We start from the raw sequence: 25,524 nt of genomic DNA, 5'->3' as shown, positions 1-25,524 counted from the left end.
CTACATCTACATCTATACTCCGCGAGCCACCTTACGGTGTGTGGCGGAGGGTACATATTGTACCACTATCTGATCCCCCCTTCCCTGTTCCATTCACGAATTGTGCGTGGGAAGAACGACTGCTTGTAAGTCTCCGTATTTGCTCTAATTTCTCGGATCTTTTCGTTGTGATCATTACGCGAGATATATGTGGGCGGTAGTAATATGTTGCCCATCTCTTCCCGGAATGTGCTCTCTCGTAATTTCGATAATAAACCTCTCCGTATTGCGTAACGCCTTTCTTGAAGTGTCCGCCACTGGAGCTTGTTCAGCATCTCCGTAACGCTCTCGCGCTGACTAAATGTCCCCATGACGAATCGCGCTGCTTTTCGCTGGATCATGTCTATCTCTTCTATTAATCCAACCTGGTAAGGGTCCCATACTGATGAGCAATACTCAAGAATCGGACGAACAAGCGTTTTGTAAGCTACTTCTTTCGTCGATGAGTCACATTTTCTTAGAATTCTTCCTATGAATCTCAACCTGGCGCCTGCTTTTCCCACTATTTGTCTTATGTGATCATTCCACTTCAGATCGCTCCGGATAGTAACTCCTAAGTATTTTACGGTCGTTACCGCTTCCAATGATTTACCACCTATGGCATAATCGTACTGGAATGGATTTCTGCCCCTATGTATGCGCATTATATTACATTTATCTACGTTTAGGGAAAGCTGCCAGCTGTCGCACCATGCATTAATCCTCTGCAGGTCCTCCTGGAGTACGTACGAGTCTTCTGATGTTGCTACTTTCTTGTAGACAACCGTGTCATCTGCAAATAGCCTCACGGAGCTACCGATGTTGTCAACTAAGTCATTTATGTATATTGTAAACAATAAAGGTCCTATCACGCTTCCCTGCGGTACTCCCGAAATTACCTCTACATCTGCAGATTTTGAACCGTTAAGAATGACATGTTGTGTTCTTTCTTCTAGGAAATCCTGAATCCAATCACAAACCTGGTCCGATATTCCGTAAGCTCGTATTTTTTTCACTAAACGTAAGTGCGGAACCGTATCAAATGCCTTCCTGAAGTCCAGGAATACGGCATCAATCTGCTCGCCAGTGTCTACGGCACTGTGAATTTCTTGGGCAAATAGGGCGAGCTGAGTTTCACATGATCTCTGTTTGCGGAATCCATGTTGGTTATGATGAAGGAGATTTGTATTATCTAAGAACGTCATAATACGAGAACACAAAACATGTTCCATTATTCTACAACAGATTGACGTAAGCGAAATAGGCCTATAATTATTCGCATCTGATTTATGACCCTTCTTGAAAATGGGAACGACCTGCGCTTTCTTCCAGTCGCTAGGTACTTTACGTTCTTCCAGCGATCTACGACAAATTGCTGATAGAAAGGGGGCAAGTTCTTTAGCATAATCACTGTAGAATCTTAAGGGTATCTCGTCTGGTCCGGATGCTTTTCCGCTACTAAGTGATAGCAGTTGTTTTTCAATTCCGATATCGTTTATTTCAATATTTTCCATTTTGGCGTCCGTGCGACGGCTGAAGTCAGGGACCGTGTTACGATTTTCCGCAGTGAAACAGTTTCGGAACACTGAATTCAGTATTTCTGCCTTTCTTCGGTCGTCCTCTGTTTCGGTGCCATCGTGGTCAACGAGTGACTGAATAGGGGATTTAGATCCGCTTACCAATTTTACATATGACCAAAACTTTTTAGGGTTCTTGTTTAGATTGTTTGCCAATGTTTTATGTTCGAATTCGTTGAATGCTTCTCTCATTGCTCTCTTTACGCTCTTTTTCGCTTCGTTCAGCTTTTCCTTATTAGCTATGATTCGACTACTCTTAAACCTATGATGAAGCTTTCTTTGTTTCCGTAGTACCTTTCGTACATGATTGTTATACCACGGTGGATCTTTCCCCTCGCTTTGGACCTTAGTCGGTACGAACTTATCTAAGGCGTACTGGACGATGTTTCTGAATTTTTTCCATTTTTGTTCCACATCCTCTTCCTCAGAAATGAACGTTTGATGGTGGTCACTCAGATATTCCGCGATTTGTGCCCTATCACTCTTGTTAAGCAAATATATTTTCCTTCCTTTCTTGGCATTTCTTATTACACTTGTAGTCATTGATGCAACCACTGACTTATGATCACTGATACCCTCTTCTACATTCACGGAGTCGAAAAGTTCCGGTCTATTTGTTGCTATGAGGTCTAAAAAGTTAGCTTCACGAGTTGGTTCTCTAACTATCTGCTCGAAGTAATTCTCGGACAAGGCAGTCAGGATAATGTCACAAGAGTCTCTGTCCCTGGCTCCAGTTCTGATTGTGTGACTATCCCATTCTATACCTGGTAGATTGAAGTCTCCCCCTATTACAATAGTATGATCACGAAACTTCTTCACGACGTTCTGCAGGTTCTCTCTGAGGTGCTCAACTACTACGGTTGCTGATGCAGGTGGTCTATAGAAGCATCCGACTATCATATCTGACCCACCTTTGATACTTAACTTAACCCAGATTATTTCACATTCGCATTCGCTAATAACTTCACTGGATATTATTGAATTCTTTACTGCTATAAATACTCCTCCACCATTGGCGTTTATCCTATCCTTGCGGTATATATTCCATTCTGTGTCTAGGATTTCGTTACTGTTCACTTCCGGTTTTAACCAACTTTCCGTTCCTAATACTATATGCGCACTATTTCCTTCAATAAGAGATACTAATTCAGGAACCTTGCCCTGGATACTCCTGCAGTTTACCAATATTACGTTAACTTTTCCTGTTTTTGGTCTCTGAGGACGGACGTTCTTTATCAACGATGATAATGTCCTCTCTGGTAAGCCGTCAGGTATTTTATCGTTTCCCCCTTTTAGCCCAAGGGGGGGTCCCTCTAACCTAAAAAACCCCCGTGTGCACGCCACACGTACTCTGCTACCCTAGTAGCTGCTTCCGGTGTGTAGTGCACGCCTGACCTGTCTAGGGGGGCCCTACAGTTCTCCACCCAATAACGGAGGTCGATGAATTTGCAACCATTATAGTCGCAGAGTCGTCTGAGCCTCTGGTTTAGACTGTGCAGATGCGAGCTGAGTTGCTGACCCTTCGCTCACAGCTCCAAGTAGTGTTTGCTTCCGCCACACAGCTTGAGGCTGTTGCCAACGGGCATCACTTTGGGGGTTCGGTCGCGGGGATGCGAAGGACGTCGAGCACGACCCATATGTCCCCCGATCGGTCTACTGCTGTGACCGCCCCGGCTAATGCCTGCACTGAGGTTGACCCCTCACCTGTGGTCGAATGGGAGATCATTCCAAAGTCTGGCAGGCAGCGAAAAACTTTCCGTGGGGTTGATTGTAGGGCCTCCCCGGTTCGTTTGACGAACAGGTTTCGTGCGTTATCTGTGGCTGACGAAGTCTCTAAGCCGGATGCAGTCGTCCATCCTGTTCCAGAGGAAGTTTCTCGGCCCGCAAGGCCTGGGCATTCACAGAAGGTGGGTTTGCTGGTAGTTGGGAGCTTCTACTTCAGTCGTGTAATGGGACCTCTTAGGAACATGGCTGCCAAGGAGGGGAAGAATGCCAGTGTGTACACCGTGTGCATACTGAGGGGAGTCGTTCCGGACTTGTAAAGGGTGCTTCCGGATGCCAGGAAGAGTACGGGGTGCAGCCAACGGCTGCTGGTGGCCCATGTCAGTACCAATGACGTGCAGTGACGTGCAATGACGTGTGTCGCTTTGGGTCGGAGGAGATTCTCTCTGGTTTCGGGTGGATAGCGGAAATGGTGAAGACTGCCACTCTTGCTTGCAAGATAAAGGCGGAGCTCACCATCTGCAGCTGTGGTCTGGTGCAGAGACGAGTGGAGGGTCTGAATCAGAGACTCAGGCGGTTCTGTGACTGTGCAGGCTGCAGATTCCTTGACTTGCGCCATCGGGTGGTGGGTTTCCGGATTCCGCTTAATAGTTCAGGAGTCCATTACACACAGGAAGCGGCTACACGGGTAGCGGGGGTTGTGTGGAACGGACTGGGCAGCTTTTTGGGTTAGAGGGCCTCAGGAAACCACAGAAAGTGCGTCCGTCTAAAAGGGGGAAGGTAAAGCACAGTAAGGTAGTTGTAGAAACGATTAAATTGTCGTAGCTGTATTGGGAAAGAACCAGAGCTCCAAGCCCTAATAGAAAGCACAAAAGCTCTAATAGTTATAGGTACGGAGAGCTGGCTAAAGCTAGAAATAAGTTCATCCGAAAGTTTTTCAAACGGCCTAACAGTGTTCAGAAAGGATAGATTAAACACAGTTGGTGGTGGAGTATTTATTGCTGTCAGAAGTAGTTTACCTTTTAGTGAAATTGAATTAGATAGTTCCTGCGAAATAGTATGGATAGAAGTTATCTTGATAATCGGATTAAACTATTAATAGGATCGTTTTTCTGCCCCCCCCCCCCCCCCACCCCCACCCCCCCTTCGACTCAGAATATACTGTTGCTGAACAGTTCAAAGAAAACTTGAGTCTTATTTCAAATAAGTACCCCACTCATACAATTATAGTCGGTGGCGACTTCAATCTAACCTCAATAAGCTGGAAAAACTATACGTTTAAAGCCGGCGGCAGGCATAAAACCTCATCCGAAATTGTACTGAATGCTTTATCAGAAAATTATTTTGAACAATTAGTTCATGAGTCCACTCGAAGCGTAAATGGTTGCGAAAGTGTCCTTGACCTCTTAGCAACAAATAATCCCGGGCAAATAGGGAGTATCATGACGAATACAGGGATTAGCGCCCACAAGGCAGTTGCTGCTAGGTTGAATACCGTAACACCCGCAACCATCAAAAAGAAACGCAAAGTACATATATTTATAAATTTAAAGAAAACTGATAAAAACGCTCTTAATTTATTTTTAAGAGACAGTCTCCACTCCTTCCGATCTGATCACGTAAGCGTAGAAAAGATGTGGAATGATTTCAAAGAGATACTATCGACGGCAATTGAGAGATATATACTACATAAATTAATACGTGATGGTACTGATCCCCCACGGTACACAAAACGGGTCAGATCGCTGTTGCAGAAGCAACGAAAAAAGCATGTCAATTTAAAAGAACGCAAAATCCTCAAAATTGGCAAAGGTTTGCAGAAGTTCGAAATATAGCGCGTACTTCAATGCGAGATGCTTTTAATAATTTCCACAACGAAACTCTGTCTCGGAATCTGGCAGAAAACACAAAGAGATTCTGGCCGTACATAAATCACACCAGTGGCAAGACGCAATCAATACCTTCACTGCGCGATAACAACGGTGAAGTCACTGATGACAGTGCCACTAACGCAGAGTTATTAAACACGGTTTTACGAAACTCCTTCACCAAAGAAGACGGAGTAAATATTCCTGACTTCCAATCAAGAACAACTGCGAAGATGATAAACATAGAAGCAGATATCCTCGGTGTAGAAAGCAGCTTAAATCATTTAATAAAGGCAAGGTTTCCGGTCCAGACAGTATACCAGTCAGGTTGCTTTGAAAGTATGCTAATGCGATAACTCTATATTTAGCAATTATATGCAACCGCTCGCTCACAGAAAGTTTCGTACCTAAAGACTGGAAAATTGCTCAAGTCACACCAAAAATGGAAATAGGAGTGATCCGCTGAATTACACACCCATGTCACTAACGTCGATGCAGTAGGGTTTTGGAACATATATTCTATTCGAACATTATGAATTGCCTCGAAGAAAACGATTTATTGACACATAGTCAACACGGATTCAGGAAACATCGTTCTTGTTAAACACAACTAGCACTTTATACTCATGAAGTAATGAGTGATGTCGACAGGGAATGTCAAATTGATTCCATATTTTTAGATTTCCAGAAGACTTTCGACACCGTTCCTCACAAGCGTCTTCTAACCAAACTGCGTACCTATGGAATATCGCCTCAGTTGTGCGACTGGATTCGAGATTTCCTGTCAGAAAGGTCACAGTTCGTAGTAACTGACAGAAAGTCATCGAGTAAAACAGAAGTAATATCCGGCTTTCCACAAGGAAGCGTTCTAGGTCCTCTATTGTTTCTGATCTATATTAACGGCATAGGAGACGATCTGAGTAGCCCTTTTAGACTATTTGCAGATTATGCTGTCATTTACCGCCTTCTAAAGTCATCATATGACCAAAACGAATTTCAAAATGATTTAGATAAGATATCTGTGTGGTGCAAAAAGTGGAAATTGACCGTGAATAAAGAAAAGTTTAAAGTTATTCACATGAGTACTAAAAGAAATCCGCTAAATTTCGACTACGTGATAAATCACACAAATCTGAAGGCTATAAATTCAACTAAATACTTAGGGATTACAATTACAAATAACCTAAATTGGAATGATCACATAGATAATGTTGTGGGTAGAGCAAATCAAAGACTGCGATTCACTGGCAGAACACTTAGAAGGTGCAATAGATCTACTAAAGAGACTGCTTACACCACAGTTGTCTGCCCTATTCTGGAGTATTGCTGTGCGGTGTGGGATCCGCATCAGGTGGTACTGACGGATGACATCGAAAAAGTTCAAAGAAGGGCGGTTCGTTTTGTATTATAGCGAAATAGGGCAGATAGTGCCACAGACATGATACGTGAATTGGAGTGGCAATCATTAAAACAACGGCGTTTTACATTGTGATGGGATCTTCTAATGAAATTTCCATCTCCAGTTTTAGCCTCCGATTCCGAAAATATTCTGTTGGAACCTACCTACTTAGGGAGAAATGATCATCACGATGAAATAACATCAACCAGAGCTCACACAGAAAAATGTAAGTGCTCGTTTTTCCCACGTGCCGTTCGAGAGTGGAACGGTAGAGAGACAGCTTGAAGGTGGTTCACTGAACCCCCTACCAGACAATTGCGAATAGCAGCATAATCACGTAGATGTAGAACCACGGTATTGACCGTCCAGGAATGGTTGAACTACAGACAACACGAGCCTTGTACCTCCTTCCTAGTGGAAGACTGGAACTGATCGGCTGTCGGACTCCCTCCGTCTAATAGGAGCTGCTCATGAATGGTTGTTTACATCTTTGGGCGGGTTTGGTGACATCTCTGAACAGTCAAATGGACTGCGTCTGTGACACAATATCCACAGTCAACGTCTATCTTCAGAAGTTCTGGGAACCAGGGTGATGCAAAACTATTTCTGATGTGTGTAAATGGAAGAACAAACAAACAGATGAAGAAAGATGGTCAGAACAGAACACGATGGAGAGCCTCCAGTTGAAACACGTCATAAGACAGATACACTAAAGAGGAAGAAGAAGTCGATAATGAAACTTACCTTGATTTAGCTTACATGTGGTACTTCCAAACTGTTAAATGGTTCTTAGTGAACCGAATAATCCTCAAACAATATTTATCATACAGCTAGAGTGACACTTGGATCTTTTGTCTCTCACGAGTTTCTCTTACTTCTGTGATACCCGTAAATCCCGTTTCCGGTACATTATAAAACTCCTAAGCGTGTGGCACAAAGAGAAGAAACTACGCTGGAAGGAACCGATGGTAAAAGTACTGTTTCAGTTTCATAATTATAAGCCCTACACTGAAGCGTTTGTCTGTGATTCAGCTTTTCGACAAAAATATTGCAAGCTGTCGCTTGAACTCATCTGAGAGACATTCTGTTATCACTTTATTAAAGAAAAACGATTTATTCAGCAAAAAATTGTTAAAGAGTTTAGTACAAGTGAAGTACTACGATTGCTGTTGGGTTTTTGGTTCGAAATAAGTTGGCACGAAACCATTCCTGCATTGCCCTTCCCTGAGACGCCACACAATGATTGGGGATCGGAAGAGCCTACTGATTTTGCGAAATTATTGACACTGGATTAAGCAGTACTGTTTCCTTGCCTACATTTCACGAAAGGATGTGAATATAGGATCAGACAGGATAAAAGTGCAGTAGTTCTGTGCATATGAGAAGTGTAAATCTTCCCCTGTTGTCAATTCAGCATCCACCATATGTACATTGTATAGAGAAGACTTCTCTAATGTTCAGGCCTGACTGCGAAAAAGAAATATTTAATTAATTATTTAATTAATATTTAATTAATATTGAATCGAAGCACAGATTGGAACTGTACAAGAAACTGCAAAGAAAACCAATCCACAACTACAGTATGACTGCGTACATAACGAGCTGGCAAATATGATAACCGACCGCCGTGAGGCAAAGAAAAGGGACCACAGGATGAAAAGGTCCACATAAACTTTAGATTTTCGGAAATCAGTATAGTAAACTATTTCCACTTGACGGCGTGTTCATTGGAACATTCAAACTTGCTCCACCATCACCCTTTCGCACAAGAAAATCTTTTCCCCAAGGGGGCGCTGGGCTGCAGCTAACGCAGATTGACCATTTAAAAGACTGAGTGTCTCCCCCGCCTCTGGAACACGACAGGAGGATCAGCACTGCCTCCCTGGTCACGTTGACTGCATGGAGCCAGTTTCTGGCAGTGTTGTCACTTTACTGAGCCTCCACCGAGGAGACAAAACCGAACTATAAACGCTGCCGAGTTCGCCGTAAAGCAGTGAAGCAGCCACAGTCGGTTGGTTTCGATACATCATCAAGATTGGTGTTCAAGACTGCCGCCAACCCTGTCGCAACATGTGCTGGACTCAAACGTTTACGGGAAACTTAACGACAGGAATTCAGTCGCATCTCTAGGGCTTGCTTCCCGTTCTACATGTAACCGACCGCCAGCCACCGATGCTTTCGTGGTCACCAACGTGCTCGAGCACCCGCGTCTTGGTCCTCTTCTCTACATCTACATCTACATCCATACTCCGCAAGACACCTGACGGTGTGTGGCGGAGGGTACCTTGAGTACCGCTATGGGTTCTCCCTTCTATTCCAGTTTCGTATTGTTCGTGGAAAGAAAGATTGTCGGTATGCCTCTGTGTGGGATTTAATCTCTCTGATTTTATCCTCATGGTCTCTTCGCGAGGTACACGGAGGAGGGAGCAATATACTGCTTGGCTCCTCGGTGAAGGTATGTTCTCGAAACTTCAACAAAAGCCCATAGTTAGCTACTGAGCGTCTTTCTTGCAGAGTCTTCCACTGGAGTTTATCGATCATCTCCGTAACGCTTTCGCGATTAATAAATGATCCTGTAACGAAGCGGGCTGCTCTCTGTTGGGTCTTCTCTCTCTCTTCTATCAATCCTATCTGGTACGGATCCCACACTGGAGAGCAATGTTCAAGCAGTGGGCGAACAAGTGTACTGTAACCTACTTCCTTTGTTTTCGGACTGCATTTCCTTAGGATTCTTCCAACGAATCTCAGTCTGGCATCTGCTTTACCGACGATTAATTTTATATGGTCATTCCATTTTAAATCACTCCTAATGCGTACTCCCAGATAATTTATGGAATTAACTGCTTCCAGTTGCTGACCTGCTATATTGTAGCTAAATGATAAAGGATATTTCTTTCTGTGTATTCGCAGCACATTACACTTGTCTACATTGAGATTCAGTTGTCAGTCCCTGCACCATGCGTTAATTCGTTGCAGATCTTCCTGCATTCCAGTAAAATTTTCCATTTCTCTACCATCCATCAACGCTCTGTAATGGCTTATTTACTTCCTGCCAATTAGTTCGTTCTCTAGGTACATCAACTAATATATTCTAAGGGCTGGAACGAACTCCTACTGTTTTTCTTATGTGTTTTATGGATTGTTCTCATGGTGGAATGCTTTTTTCCGCCAGCACTAGCCCAGACGTGTGCATTTACGAACATTTCCGTATTGAGAAGACTGAGTCACCACTTCCCATGATGTAAAGGGTGGCTATAATTAAACTTTTGGTACTTTGGCCTGTGTAGAGGGAAAACTATTAATCATGTGGGTACCCAACTTTATAAGAATGGTGTTCAGACTGAGTGCCGCAAGATTTGCTCTGTTAGTAGTGTTAGTCTCATGACTTGCCGTTAGGTGTCGCTACTGGCTCTGCGACGTAGTGTTGAAAGAGAAGCATCAGTCTGCAAGACAGTTACAGACGATCAACATGCGTCTGCACAAGGTGGGCAGCTCTTTAATCGTAAAGCTGTTTCATCAAAACAACAGCTATAGTGCTGGTGCGCTTCGCGAGTGTCGACGCATTAAAAGAATACGGACAAGACCTCTTTCCGCATCGGGGCTGAAGGACGTGATTTGGAACTTCGAAATAGCTTATTATTTGGGAATTGCTTCTTGGAGAGGCCGACTGCCAATTACGACACGAATTGTTGAAGAAGTTAGAGTTACGGTGGCTGAAAATGCTGCATACAATGTGCGATCTTCAAGCAGTGCATGAGCAGTGTCATAACAGCTGAACATTCCGTAGTCCGCCGTTCGAATCCTCAGACTGGTTGACTCGCGAAATATCGTGGCAATAAATCGACGTCATCCGGTTGCAGTTCCGAAACGTCATGGAATATTTGTGATTGTGTCTCATATTGCATAATGCGTTTAAATAGAAGTAAAATTGCCGTTATTAATCAATTTTTCCCTCACACAGACAACACAACAACATTTCGTCAGGCAATTACACTGTCTCAACTTGTCGTCTAGGGTGGTATCACAGAACAGTCGATGGGAAGTGTCGCGATAGATACTGACTTTTAGTCATCAGTACTTGGGAGTCGGCGCCCTTTCTATAGTTGGTCTGTAGGGAGCTCATAATCCACCAGTTATGCAGTTTACCAATTGATAATACGATAGGTACATCTGCGGCCCGAAATGCCGCCCCACAATGTGAATACTGGCTCTTGAGCAAAAAAGTTTGATGAGTACTGGCCTAGGATGTCAGATCGCCACTTTGTCTCGCCTCTGCTCTTACCCATCAGGTAGTGGACGAATCCGCGTCTCGAGCTGCGGTACACGAGTTCGACGCCGTGCGGGTCCACGTGAGTGATGTACATGCTGGGACTCTTCATCTTTGGGTAGGTGAAGCGCATCTGCATGTGGATGTTGTCCACGTTCTGCAGGAAGTCCGCGAAGTGCCGGCCCGTAGCCTTTATGGGCAAGTCGTACCTGTCAACATAACACCAAGAAACTAGTCACACGCAACTGTAAAGCGAGGACGAGCAATAATTAACATTTCAACAGTGGAACCTGCTATCTACCTAATGTTTCTTGGAAATGCAATTAGACCGAATAGTAATAAAGATTGAGTAAGCTGAATGTGGGGAGGGGGAGAGAAGGAATTCATGACGTCACCTGCATGGGGAGTTTTTGCGGAATCAGTGGCGTCAAGCGAAAATGTGTGTCAGACCGAGACTGGACTTTGAAATCGAATGCTTGCTGGAGATTTGCGTTAAGCATTGTACCACCTGTACACAGTATTTGTCGCTCTGCCGTGGGCTGTCTCGATACGCTACGCAGCCAACTCACATTCCCACCTAGCGTCATCTATCCGCAGCCCCCGCCCATGTTCTCCATGCTCGTTAATTTTAGATTCTCGCCTGAGGTAGAATGAAATCTGCATCTGCATTGAAGGTTGCAGATTCGTAGCCCATCGAAGCGAATTAATTATAAGACTGCGTGTTGTCTGTCTTTCCGAAGCATAGCCTCAATGGTCTACGAATTCACCATCTTCAGTGCCATTCCGAAGTTGTATGTGCTTCTATGGTACATGTACTAAAACGGGTATGATACAGAGAAGATTAGGCCTTCCGCATCCGCCTCCCATCCCCCACACTCATCTTCTATGACCTCATCCCTTTGCCCACCTTCTCCTTTTCCTTAAATACATCTGCACCCTATATATTGTCCACTGACTCGATCCCCTTCAACCCCTGGTGTCTCCCTTCCTCTCCACCCCCAGCCTGTTGCTTTGACTTTACCACTGTGTCCCACCCTCTCTCCATCTCCACACCCTCCACCCCCTTTCCCACTGCAACTTCCAGCATCTACCCCTCCCGGATGATGACCTTTGCCCTCTTGGGCTCCCCTTCAGTGTCTCTGCACTCCCTCCTGCCTTGTCTTCCCTTTTCATCTACCGCCCTGCCTGTCTCCTGCCTCTTGGTTCACCCCCTGTCCCCCCCTTTTCCTCTTACTCCCGTCCCCCATCCCTCCTCCCCTCTTTTTTACTCCTCTCCGACCTCCAGTCTTTTGGCAGGTCCATACCAGCGGTTTTTATTCTTTGTGAGTGTCCCGTCGTTTCCAGTGGTTTTGTTTTTCAAGTGCTCTGTGTGATTTTTATTATGTGGCCGACTTTTAACTTTTATTTGACTCCAGTGATTTTAAGTGTGCAACGAATTGCCAGCTGCGTTATTTTGACTTTATGTCGACTTTTTAATTGTCCCCTAATGTCCCCATATTAGTGTATATTTTCCATTATATCCATTTACTGTATTTTGATGTCCCCCTTTCTTCCCCCATTTTTTATGTAAGGGTTCCCCTTGTATTTCTGTTAAAGCCATTTGGCTGATGAGCGGTGGACTGTGCCACTGCCAGCCCTCTCCTGCCCATATGGGGCAGGGGAATGAAATTACAATAAAGGAAAAAAAGGAGAAGATTAGCATGGCCCCTGGGCAAGGATGACACACAAAATCGTGTAGTGTTCCACATATTTTGACTGGCTGGTCTCTGTAATAAAAAACTGAGTGAAGGGATCAAGAATGAACTTCAATGTATGTCTTGTGACGTCTGGTACGGCCAAATACAATGAACAAAATGAAAATAAATAATTAAATAAGTAAGCAGGGAATCCTGGGTTTGAATCCCCCATCGTCGCAGCTGACTCTGCAAAAAGTCCTGATGCAGCTAATATCATGATTTCTTTCCCTTTCTTTTCCTTTATCGCCCCCCGCCCCTGTCCCCTGCCTACCTTCAGCTTACATAATATGCATCACAGCTGCTGATGCTGATTCCGCATAGTGTGTTCTTTCGGACATAGCTGAGAGAACAGACACTACACATTAATATCATTAATGAGGATCTGTAGATAAAAAAACCACTGCCTTTGTAGATGTCATGTTTCTCTTTTTGAAATCTGTAACGTGGGTGCGTGACCCATGCACAGTTTCAGTGAAAGCAATGAAAGGAAAAAGAAACAGTGAAGAGTCAGTGAAACGAAGATGGAGAAGAAGTAGTAGTAGGAGCACCAACAGCAGAAGAAGACGAATGGGCAAGACTGGAGGGCACTGTGATGTGAAGTAGATAAAGAGATATGGGGAAAAAAATGTACATGTACGACTGTACTCTGCAAACCTCTGTATAGTGCGTGGCAGAGGGTGCGTGGCATTGTACCAGTTATTATGGCTTTTCCCCTTTCCATTTACATAGGGAGCATGGCAACATTACTGCTTAAATACCGCCGTGCCTGCTGTAGTTATTCCAATCTTGTATTCACGAACCCTGTGGGAGCGATACATAGGGGTTTGTAACGGGTTCCTAAGTTCATCACTTAATGTGTTAACTATGTCCCATTTAGTTGCCTTTCACGGTAAGCCGTCGTGGGCTTAGATTTCAGCATGATAGCGCCCGCCCGCACAGGGTGAGAGTTTTTACTGCTTGCCTTCACGCTTGCCAAACACCACCCCGGCCAGAAGAGTCTCCGGATCTCTCCTCGACTGAGAACGTTACGGTCAGGGCTTTCCAACCACTTCGTGATTTTGATTATCTAACGCGCCAGTTGGACAGAGTTTCGCACGATGTAACTCACGAGGACATGCAGCGGCTCTGTCAATCAATGCTAATTATAATAACTGCTTACATTTGGGTCGGAAGTAGAGCAACGCACTTCTGCCTTGCTCAGTTTCTAAAGCTCTTTTCTTGAATATATCATCCAGCTTTTCTGAAACTGTCATCATTTGTATCTGTACAAATACCGAATTCTGTCCCACTTTGATTTTCTTGTCTTAGAGTGTTTTTCTGATGCTTAGGTTTCACGGTAATTTCAAGTTTACAGCGTTCGCTTTCTCTCTGAATGAATTTTGTAAAATCATAATTTAGAGAGTTTTTCTTGTGCTTACACAGTTAGAAAACTGAACAACGTGGTTACATTTTTAAAATGTAGTAATGGAGTAGGTGGGTTAGAATTATATACTGAGTCACGGGAAGGCCGTGGATGTGGTTTGGGTCGTCAGCTCCGGAAGTCGACACCGCGCTGTTCTCTTCGTACAGTTCTGGTAGAAGTGTGTGCCTGACACCGTCTTTCTAATCGGCACACAGAAGACCGTCGATTGCCTCGGATGCCTTGCGGGAGGCGACGTGACCTCAGTTCGTGGAGCACCTGTGGTCTTCCCGTGCGGGGAATTACGCCGTGTGGAAATACCGTTTCTGCGATTTGAAAATTCACTCTTGACTATGGTGACCATATGCTATTGTTTAAAAAGGAGGACAAACAGCTTCAAAAAGGAGGACAAAGGAAGAAAAAAGAGGACACATCAAACGGGTCAGCTGCAGATGAGGATACCACCCGTCAGCTTTGGACTGCCGGGAATTACCGGTAAAACTAGTAGTTAATTGTTACTGATGGTCAGGTGGTGGTTAACTGAGCAGTATAAAAAAAATTTAAAACGTTGATTGTGGTGACAGTGTGGCATCAATTGTTTTGTTATGTCAACAACACGGAATTGTTTACAAAGCGTAAAAAAATGGTTCAAATGGCTCTGAGCACTATGGGACTCAACTGCTGAGGTCATTAGTCCCCTAGAACTTAGAACTAGTTAAACCTAACTAACCTAAGGACATCACAAACATCCATGCCCGAGGCAGGATTCGAACCTGCGACCGTAGCGGTCTTGCGGTTCCAGACTGCAGCGCCTTTAACCGCACGGCCACTTCGGCCGGCCAAAGCATAAAACGTAAGACCAATCACCTCCCTCCATTCGACGCACCGCTACTAACATCTACAATTCAAGCAGCAGCTGACGACATGTAAACTGCACTTTAACGTTCCGAATACAAATAAATTGAATGACTATGAAACAATGAAATAAAACCATGACAGTCTGTCGAGTTATTTCTTACCTTTACTGGCCACTGAGACGTACGTTCCAGCTCCACATATCTTACATTCCGTTTCAAATTCATTTCTCCCTTTCTTAAAGCCGGATATTTGCAGGAAAGGACATCAGAAAAAGTACACTTTCGCTTAGGCATAGCCCAATATATTACGTAACTCACAAATCACACGTGCACTTCAGGAAGCCAAGCCAATACAAAGCGAAGATACGAAACGAAAATTTTAAATAATCGATATTTGCATTCGCTTATAGGTAGACCAACATCGACGATCCTGGTGCCACCTACTAACACAGCCTTCGTGACTGTTTATCACGAAGGCTGTGCCAATAGTTAAAGTATTTAAGAAAAGAGCAATAGAACGGACGAATTGTAAATTTAACTGTATTACGCCAACTTTGCAAAGAAGCCGGACACTGCAAAAATCCGCCCGGACCCCGGGCAAAGAGCTAAAAAGGAGGACATGTCCGGATTAATCCGGACGTCTGGTCATCCTACTCTTAACACTGTTGACTGCAGATGCCCCGATTATTGTGCCATATCCCATACGCTATGACCCATGCGTCTGGCTCCGACTACACTACCCAACAGCCATTTGCCTCTGGGATCTCATATATTAATTAGTATGCGTTTTGGTGTGTATAATTGGAATTTACCTTTCAAAATGATCTAGCACGTACAATTTTTTAGCTTTTAAGGGTTTTATAATTTCCCGTATTGCTATCTTTACTATTCTCTTGTTTGGATGTGTAACCCTTTCTTTCTTTTCTGCTCGGAAATCGTCCCTAGGTGGCAGGTGTGCGAGAGAAACTGCGAACAAAAGAGGAGTACATCTTTCGAGCACCAAAGAAGAATTAAGTTGAAAGTATGCTGCGAACTTATTTACAGTTTCTGTTGCCTTCATGTCCATGTGTGCATGTAAAACAGTACTGAATTCTGAAGTTATGAATATGTATTTCTTGTTTGATTTTATTTCAACGTTCGCCGTATAGTTTTTGATTCTACTGTGCACCTAGTAAATATTACGTGATAGAGAAGAGCTGATTTTACCAGTGAATTCAGCACCGAAAAAATAGGTAAAAATCATCAATTTACTAACCAAATGAAGAGAAAGGTTTACATTTAGTAACTAGTGTTATCATCCCAAGATCTAAAATTGGTTACCTCACGACCTTCTGCAGTTTTCACAACACACCTGTCTAACATTGCTCAGACATCGCGTCTATTCTTGCGCCATATGACTTATTAGGCGTCATACGTGGCTCGGCTTCAAACGGATCAACGCTCCCCGTGACTTTGACCGTTAAGTCTACTGTACTGTAAGCCTAAGCTGGAGAAGGGGTAGGAAAAGAATCGCTGTTTAGTATAAAGTAGTAACCCCCATCTCTGAGTCTTTAAACAATCGAATTCCCATGTATAAGACAACTTGAAATATCTGAATACTTTACGAATGAATTACGTTGTTCATTATTTTAAGTTAACAATGTTAATCTTTTATGGTTGAAGTCGAAAAGCCCTGATTATGTTCGTGTTATTAGTTTTGAATTATTTATAGACTAAATAAAAAGCCAAAATCAAAAACTGTAGTAACCGAATATGTATGACATATGTGTAAAGTATTTTGGAAGTCGCTAAGTTTCCTTATTCTCAAATACTGCATGTAATCTCAGTAACCTGTGAGTCGTGAGCTTCACTACATCAGGATATATATACAGCTTTTAACTTTAATACTTGACGTATTGTGTTAACCCGTTAACGTATGGTTATGCCTCTTAATGAGCAGGTTAGCAGAATTTTAAATTTTTAAATTCGGTCAATAATTATTTGAAATTCTCAATATCAAATTTTTGTTGTCCCTGAAAGCCGTTAGGTATGCGACCTGCAACCGAGTTGGATGACAGTTGCAGTTGTTCAGTAACAGTAGCCTTGATGCGATTTAGCTCAGTGGCAGAAAAATGTAAGTCAAGATGACCAAGTGAAGATTTCAATCTCATACTTATTTAATACGATTGCAGCATCTTGTTCAATGTAAGACCTCACCTTACTTATCTGTACATATCATGAATTAAAGTGATTCGTCGCGTTTTTGTGTCTATAAGTGAGAACTAATCCCAGAAACGATGGTTCTCACTAATATGTAGACCAATTCACGAGGAAGGTTTATTCACTAAAAGGTAGATAAATTCACGAGGAATGTTTACTGTTACTGTATGCCAGAAACTTCACAGGCCTTAGATACCTATAAGGAGGGTTGAGATCGGAAAAGGCCAACGATGTTTAGACATTAGATGCCCCCAAGCTGTCCACGATGCAATTACAACATGGCTGCTAATGGCAACATGGGTATATGACTGGAGGTATCCAGTGGTGAACACAGCATGAGGCTACAGAGAGCTGTTGAACTGCTTAGTCGACGAGTAACTGTTCAAAAATGTTCAAATGTGTGTGAAATGTTATGGGACTTAACTGCTAAGGTCATCAGTCCCTAAGCTTACACACTACTTAATCTAAATTATGCTAAGGACAAACACACACACCCATGCCCGAGGGAGGACTTGAACCTCCGCCGGGATCAGCAGCACAGTCCATGACTGCAGCGCCTCAGACCGCTCGGCTAATCCCGCGCGGCGAAAGTGATACTGAAGCAGTTATTGAGCCTTGTAGTTCATTACATTTTCCGGACAGGGAGCCACAAATCCCTTCTCCAATTAAACGTAGTAAAAGACAATCGTCGTCCTAAGAGCGGGTACTAAACATAATTACGTACATGGAAGATCATCCGCAGCACAGTAAAAAAAATTATGAACAAATTTCGAATAAGTTTGCAGCAATATGACCGTGTAGTACATAAGAAAAACTATGTACATTCAAGCGAGACATTCAAGCGAGGACAACGCTTACTTGTTACAAAAACGGATGTTTCCGTGTTTCAAATATGATCTGTACGATTTACAGGATTTGCATGATAGTAACTTACTACGTTATGCACATTTTAAACTACAACGAATTCTAGGGAAGCAGAGGATGATTGCACAACTTCGGAATTGGAAGAGGTAAGATAACGAAATTTCAAACAAAGCGTCAACTTGATGGTGCACAGCAAACTGCGGAAAATTGGAAATTTGTGGTAAGGACTATGGGACCAAACTGCTGAGGTTATCGGTCCCTAGGCTTACACACCAATTAAACTTACTTACGCTATGGACTACGCACACACCCATGCCAGAGGGGGGTCTCGAACCTCCGATGAGGGGAGCCGCACGAACCGTGATATGACGCCAGATACAGCACAGCTACCCCGCGCGGCAGCAAACTGCAGAATCGGCCCCAAAATCTGTACATGAGATAAATAAATTTATCCCAGCGTTCAGTAAGGAATTTGTTTTCAACTGCCACCAATCGGGATTGGACGAGGAAAATGCATGTGAAAGGAGGCCTGAAAATCGGAGGTATCAAGAGAGTTGTATCAAGATCAGTTAACATCAGTGCTTTAATGCATTCCTATACAATTATGTCGACAGTTAATCTGTATAGTAAATTGGCTAGAAAGTTATTGATTGTGCTGCAAGAAGTTGCAGATGCTCTGCCCTCTGTGATTCTTTATCGTGTGAGTGATCTTTCAAGGACACTCGGGAATATTTACATCGCAGCATGATAGCGTGGGAAAATGGGCGTAAGAGTAAATCAGCAATGGTATGAGCACTGGTTTTGGCCAATAGGTAGTTAAAAAGCTTGCTTTTGCTTGATTTCTGGTCTTTGTATAAAAATCATACACATTAAGGGCAAAATATCCTTCCTAAAAAGTGTCTGACATTGCAAATCATATCATCTGGAACCACTGAACAAATTCAGCCTCTGGATTTTTGTTTCGTCCGTATCTATAAAACATATTATCGCACCATCTGAAGCTACGCCGTAAAGGACAGCCAGTTTCACGATAGGCTTCACGATAGACAGTTTCACATTCGCTTGCATGCCATCACATTCCGTCAGTTCTCATTGCCCTGTTACACCAATATGATTTTATATGCATTCTTTAAGAGTGGATAGCTATCTGAACGTCTTGCACAGTTTGTAACTCTCAAGGAGTTCGATTTCGATCATGATGGTGCGAACTGTTGTGATCTCTTTGCCGCGCCATTTTTCATTCAATGTTCATGGTGCAAGCCAATGGTTCGTTTTAAACACTTCTTGAATGTCGGCGGTGTCCATTATGTGAAATGTAACACGTACATCCCATAGAAGTTTGATCTCTGCACCTCCCGGACTTCCATTTTCCGTCTCCATCCTGATGCACATGCTTCAGTAACTAGCAACTAATATTTTTCCTGTCATAGCTGTTAACACAATACCATCAAATGAGCCTTATTAAACATTTGAACTTGCAACCTTGCACTCAAGGGGTTCCTTGTGAAACGCCTAACTATGGATCGAAGCTATTCTTAAATACCTACAAACGATGTGCAGTATTACAGAACATATTAGTAAACCTTGTGTGAAGAATAACACATTCTCACATACAGGACCATATCAGGCACGATTTGAGCGTACTGTTTCTAATATTTCACAAGTATACTGGTATCAGGGAATCATATAATAGCTTTTCGCAGAACAATGGCCCAGTGTAGACAGTGAAGTCCATCTCTGTTTCCGAACATATTTTCGTACAACAACAGTTGAAAATAAAACCAAAGATAATCCTGCAGACGTAGTAAATTAGGGAGATGAGTGTTAGGGCGCAAAAGTAGTTGATCACGTACGACATTTTGGAGATAATGGTAGTAAGTATTAATAGGGTTAAAATCCACACGTAGAGAGAGACTGTATGGAAGATGTAAAATCCTTGCACATAACTTTCTTTCAGAGTTGAACTTAGCTAGAACATCGAACGTTTTCTGAAGTGGACAAGGTCGCTAAGAAGGTTACCATACAAATGGAATATATTGACTGAAATCAGATAAAGAAAAATGAGCGACATAAACTGCTATAAACTCCAGTATCCGAAATGAACTTGCCATACGGAATCAGCGTCATCGACGTATTTAGTGTAAAACGTGTAATCTTGGGTGTGGGACCTCCAACTAGCCATATAAACATCAAAAAACGTGAGAACGTGTGAAGAAGGAATCTAATAATAAGGTGGATAACATGAGAGTGAAATTTTCAGTTGTCAGCAGACGTGGAGAGGTTTCAAGCATACTACCAGTGGAAACTGTAATGAATGGGCTGTAAAACAAAAATTTTAAAAATTATAACGAATCAGTTTCGTTCGAATCTTGTTCAAGAAATCCAATCCCGCCCCATCCTGAGCAGTGTTTACGAATATGTAAAAGTTCTGTTGGTAGACATATAATAAATGAGTCAAGAAATCAAGGAAGGTGGCGTTCTGCTAGGGACACTTGAGGAATACTTTTTGTTTTCTTCCCCTACGCTTTCCCAATCCAATCTCGTTCTTTATTCTATTGGACATCAGACACTAATATCTCTTCTTCCTTAAGAAAAATAAAAAAAGATGTAGAATCCCGGATCAGGTGACTAACGACAGAAATGATACGACATGTATTTCCTAACACTGAGATTTATCGAAATCTAGTAATATTCCTGTATTTTTGCGGATAAAACAGCCTAGATCGCTTAAAAAATTCTGTGTTTATTATGACGTTTCAACAAATGGCATCATTAGATATCTGCAATTAGGATTGAAGGATCATAAACAGCGACAGATGTTTGTTACTCAGCATCATGCTACAAAAGAAGAAAAATTAAAAGTTGAAAATTATTTTTAGAAAGGTCACACACCAAAAGTTTAGAACTTGCAAAACAAGCTTTATTTCCAGAATTAAAAAACCATGCTCCCCCCCACGGACCATCGACCTTGCCGTTGATGGGGAGGCTTGCGTGGCTCATCGACACATATAGCCGTACCATAAGTGCAACCACAATGGGAGAGGGGGGGGGGGGGGATTATCTGTTGAGAGGCCAGACAAACGTGTGGTTCCTGAAGAGGGGCAGCAGCCTTTCCAGTAGTCGCAGGGGCAACCGTCTGGATGATTGACTGATCTGGCCTTGTAACATTGACCAAAACGGCCTTGCTGTGATGGTACTGCGAACGGCTGAAAGCAAAGGAAAACTACAACCGTAATTTTTCCCTAGGGCATGCAGCTTTACTGTATGGTTAAATGATGATGGCGTCCACTTGGGTAAAATATTCCGGAGGTAAAATAGTCTCTCATTCGAATCCCCGGGCGTAAAGTACTCAGGAGGACATCGTTATCAGGAGAAAGAAAACTGGCTTTCTACGGATCGGAGCGTGGAATATCAGATCCCTTAATCGGGCAAGTAGGTTAGAAAATTTAGAAACGGAAACGGATCGGTTAAAGTTAGATATAGTGGGAATTAGTGATGTTCGGTGGCAGGAGGAACAAGACTTCTGGTCAGGTGAATGCAGGGTTATAAATACAAAATCAAATAGATGTAATTCAGGAGTAGGCTCAAAAATGAATAAAAAATAGGAGCGCGGATAAGCTACTAGGAACAGCGTAGTGAACCTATTCTTGTAGCGAAGATAGACGAAGCCCATGCCTACCACGGTAGTACAAGTTTATATGCCGACCAGTTCTGCAGAAGATGAAATCGTAGAAATGCATGATGTGATAAAAGAAATTATTCAGATAGTTAAGTGAGAAGAAAATTTAATAGTCATTGGGGACTGGAATTCGATAGTAGGGAAAGGAAGAGAAGGAAAAGTAGTAGGTGAATGTGGACTGGGGGTAAAGAATGAAAGAGAAAGCCGCCTGGTAGCATTTTGCGCAGAGCATAACTTAATCTAAGCTAACGCTTGGTTTAACAATCATGAAAGAAGGTGTATACAAGCAAGAGGCCTGGAGATACAGGAAGATTTCAGATAGATTATGTAATGGAAAGACAGAGATTTAGGAAACAGATTTTAAATTGTAAGACATTTCTAGGGGCAGATGTGGTCTCTGACCACGATTTATTGATTATGAACTGTAGACTAAAACTGAAGAAACTGCAAAAAGATAGGAATTTAAGGAGATGGGACCTGGATAAACTGAAAGAACCAGAGGCTGTAGAGAATTTCAAAGAGAGCATTAGGGAACGATTGACAGGGGGAAGAAATATAGTAGGAGAAGAATGGGTAGCTTCGAGAGATGAAATAGCGAAGGCAGCATAGGATCAAGTAGATAAAAAGACGAGGGCTAGTATAAATCCATGAGTAATAGACGAAATATTGAATTTAATTGACGAAGGGAGAAAATATAAAAATGCAGTACATGAAGCAGGCGAAAAGGAAACCAAACGTCTCAAAAATGAGATCGACAGGAAGTGCAAAATGGCTAAGCAAGGATGGCTAGAGGACAAATGTGAGGATATAGAGGCATATATCACTAAGATAGATACTGCCTACAGGAAAATCAAAGAAACCTTTAGAGAAAAGAGAACCACTTGTATGAATATCAAGAGCTCAGATGGAAACCCAGTTCTAAGCAAAGAAGGGAAGGCAGAAACGTGGAAGAAGTATATATAGAGGGTCTATACAAGGGCGATGTTCTTGAGGACAATATTATGGAAACGGAAGAGCATGTCGATGAAGATGAAATGGGACATATGATACTGCGTGAAGAGTTTGACAGAACACTGAAAGATCAAAGTCGAAACAAGGCCCCGGGAGTAGACAACATTCCATTAGAGCTACTGATAGCCTTGGGAGAGCCATCCACGCCAAAATTATACCATCTGGTAAGCTAGATGTTTGAGACCGGAGAAAAACCCTCAGGCTTCAAGAAGAATATAATAATTCCAATCCCAAAGAAGGCAAGTGTTGACAGATGTGAAAACTACCGAACTATCAGTTTAATAAGTCACTACTGAAAAGTACTGACACGAATTGTTTACAGACGAATGGAAAAACTGGTAGAAGCCGGCCTCAGGAAGATCAGTTTCGAGTCCGTAGAAATGTTACAGCACGCGAGGCAATACTGACGCTACGACTTATCTTAAATTAAGGAAAGACAAACCTACGTTTCTAGAATTTGTAGACTGAGAGAAATTTTTTGACAATTTTGACTGGAATACTCTTTTAAATTCTGAAGATGGCGGGGATAAAATACAGGGAGCGAAATATTATTTACAATTTGTACAGAAACCAGACGGCAGTTATAAGAGTCGAGGGGCTCGAAATGGAAAGATTGATTGAAAAGTGAGACAGAGTTATTTTCAATCTGAATATTGAGAAAGCAGTAAAGGGGATGACGATGAAATGGGACATATGATACTGCGTGAAGAGTTTGACAGAACACTGAATGATGTAAGTCGAAACAAGGCCCCGAGAGTAGACAACATTCCATTAGAATGCTGTGGTGTCGTCCTTGAATGACTGTAGAAAGACGCAAGATGATTTAGAATTCGTAGTAGGTTTGATGAATGACAGCTAACTCTAAATATAGAAAAATGTATGTTGATGCAGGTAAGTAGGAGAAACAAACCTGTAATTTTCGAATACAGCATTAGAAGTAGGAATTAAAATCCACGGAGAAGAAATAAAAACTTTGAGGTTCGCCAATGTCAGCGAAGAACCTGGAAGAGCAGTTAAAGGGAATGGACAGTGTCTTGGAAGGAGGATATAAGATGAACAGCAAGAGAAGCAAAACGAGAGTAATGGAGTGTAGTCGAATTAAATCGGGCGATTCTGAGGGAATCAGATTAGGAAATGAGACACTTAAGGTAGTAGATGAGTTTTTCTATCTGGGGAGCAAAATAACTGATGATGGTCGAAGTAGAGAGGATATAAAACATATACTGGCAATGGTAAGGAAAGCGTTTCTGAAGAAGAGAAATTTCTTAACGTCAAGTATAGATTTAAGTCTTTTCTGAAAGTATTTGTATGAAGTGTAGCCATGTATGTAACGGAAATATGGATGGTAAATAGTTTAGACAAGAAGAGTACAGAAGCTTTCGAAATGTGGTGCTACAGAAGAATCCTGAAGATTAGATGGGCAGAGTACGTAACTAATGAGGAGGTACTGAACAGTATTGGGGAGAAGAGGAATTTGTGGCATAACTTGACTAAAAGGTAAGATCGGTTGGTAGGACATTCCGAGGCATCAAGGTATCACCAATTTAGTACTGGAGGGAAGCGTGGAGGGTAAAAATCGTACAGGGAGACCAAGACATGAATACAGTAAGCAGATCCATAAGCATGTAGGTTGCAGTAGGTACTCGGAGATGAAGAAGCTTGCACAGGATAAAGTAGCAGGGAAAGCTGCATCAAACCAGTTTGTGGTCTGAAGACCACAACAACAATAATGCCTGATCTGGCTCAGCTAAGAACTTGGTCCCAAAAATTATACAAGGATTTAAGTTCTAGCCGATAGGTGGCGATATTGTGGAGGGCGTTGCCTTCATATTATTTTCCGCTTCGTACTTATATAAAGAAAGCCAGTCTTCGAAAATACATAGCAAGCCAAATAATCTGCGGCTGTTTGGCGATAATGCTGTGGTGTCGTCCTTGAATGACTGTAGAAAGACGCAAGATGATTTAGAATTTGTAGTTGGTTTGATGAATGACAGCTAACTCTAAATATAGAAAAATGTATGTTGATGCAGGTGAGTAGGAGAAACAAACCTGTAATTTTCGAATACAGCATTAGTAGTGCGACGCTTGCCACACTCGGGTGGATTAAACATCCAGACGTAACGTTGCAAAGGGACGTGAAATGAAACGAGCATTAAGGATTGTCGACTTGCGTTTGTTTGGATAATTTTAGGTAAGTGTGGTTCATCTGTAAAGGAGACCGAGTTTATAACGGTACTGCGACCCACTCTTGCGTACTGCTTTATTGTTTGGGATCACCACAATATCAGATTAAAGGAAGACATTAAAGCAACTCAGAGACCAGCTGCTAGATTTTTTTACCGGTGGGTTCGACCAGCTCACAAGTATTACGGAGATACTTTGGGAAGGCAAATGGGAATCTCTGGAGGGAAGGTGAAGTTCTTTTCGAGGAACACCATTGAAAATTCAGAGAATCGGCGTTTGAAGCTGTCTGGAGAAAGATTCTACTGCCGCCAACGCACATTTCGAGTAAGGCTCACAAATATAAGACAAATTAAGACTCGTACGGAGGGATACGGCCAATGTTACATTTATCCCATAGAAGGTTCATCTCTGCACCTGTCGGACCCTCATTTTCTGTCGCCTTCCTGATGCATATGGTGCGTCATTATCAGCTAATATTTTTGCTGTCGTAATTGTTAACACAACACTTTCAAATGAGCCTTAATATGAACTTTTGACCTCGGACTCAAATGGTTCCTTCTTAGTGCTACACTTACGAAGCCGAAGCGGGTCGTTAGCAGGGTAATAGAAGATAAGACATCTATTTCGTAGAAAGTTCTTTTGAAAATTATTCTGCTATGTTCTGTGCCAGATAAAGGACTTGGAGAGTGAGATGGAATAGTCGACGAGGGAACAAACCCAGGAGCTCGGACAATGGACCGGAAA

General features: G+C 42.6%; 1 protein-coding gene and 1 non-coding gene across 2 annotated transcripts in view; one reads left to right on the top strand and one right to left on the bottom strand.

Moving 5' to 3' along the window:
* The window catches only part of LOC126480899 (soluble guanylate cyclase 89Db-like), a 464,947-nt gene that overhangs the window by 183,349 nt on the left and 256,074 nt on the right, over nt 1-25,524 (bottom strand). Inside the window, exon 3 of the mRNA XM_050104296.1 lies at nt 10,867-11,060. Coding sequence (XP_049960253.1) covers nt 10,867-11,060 — 194 coding nt within the window. The remainder of the gene's footprint in view (nt 1-10,866; nt 11,061-25,524) is intronic.
* LOC126482872 (U6 spliceosomal RNA) lies at nt 12,494-12,603 on the top strand. Its single transcript, XR_007587717.1, has one exon. It is a non-coding gene; the product is annotated as a U6 spliceosomal RNA (small nuclear RNA).

Source organism: Schistocerca serialis, chromosome 5 (genome assembly GCF_023864345.2).
Source record: "Schistocerca serialis cubense isolate TAMUIC-IGC-003099 chromosome 5, iqSchSeri2.2, whole genome shotgun sequence".
Lineage (NCBI taxonomy): Eukaryota > Metazoa > Arthropoda > Insecta > Orthoptera > Acrididae > Schistocerca > Schistocerca serialis.
This window is presented reverse-complemented; position numbering and strand designations above follow the sequence as displayed.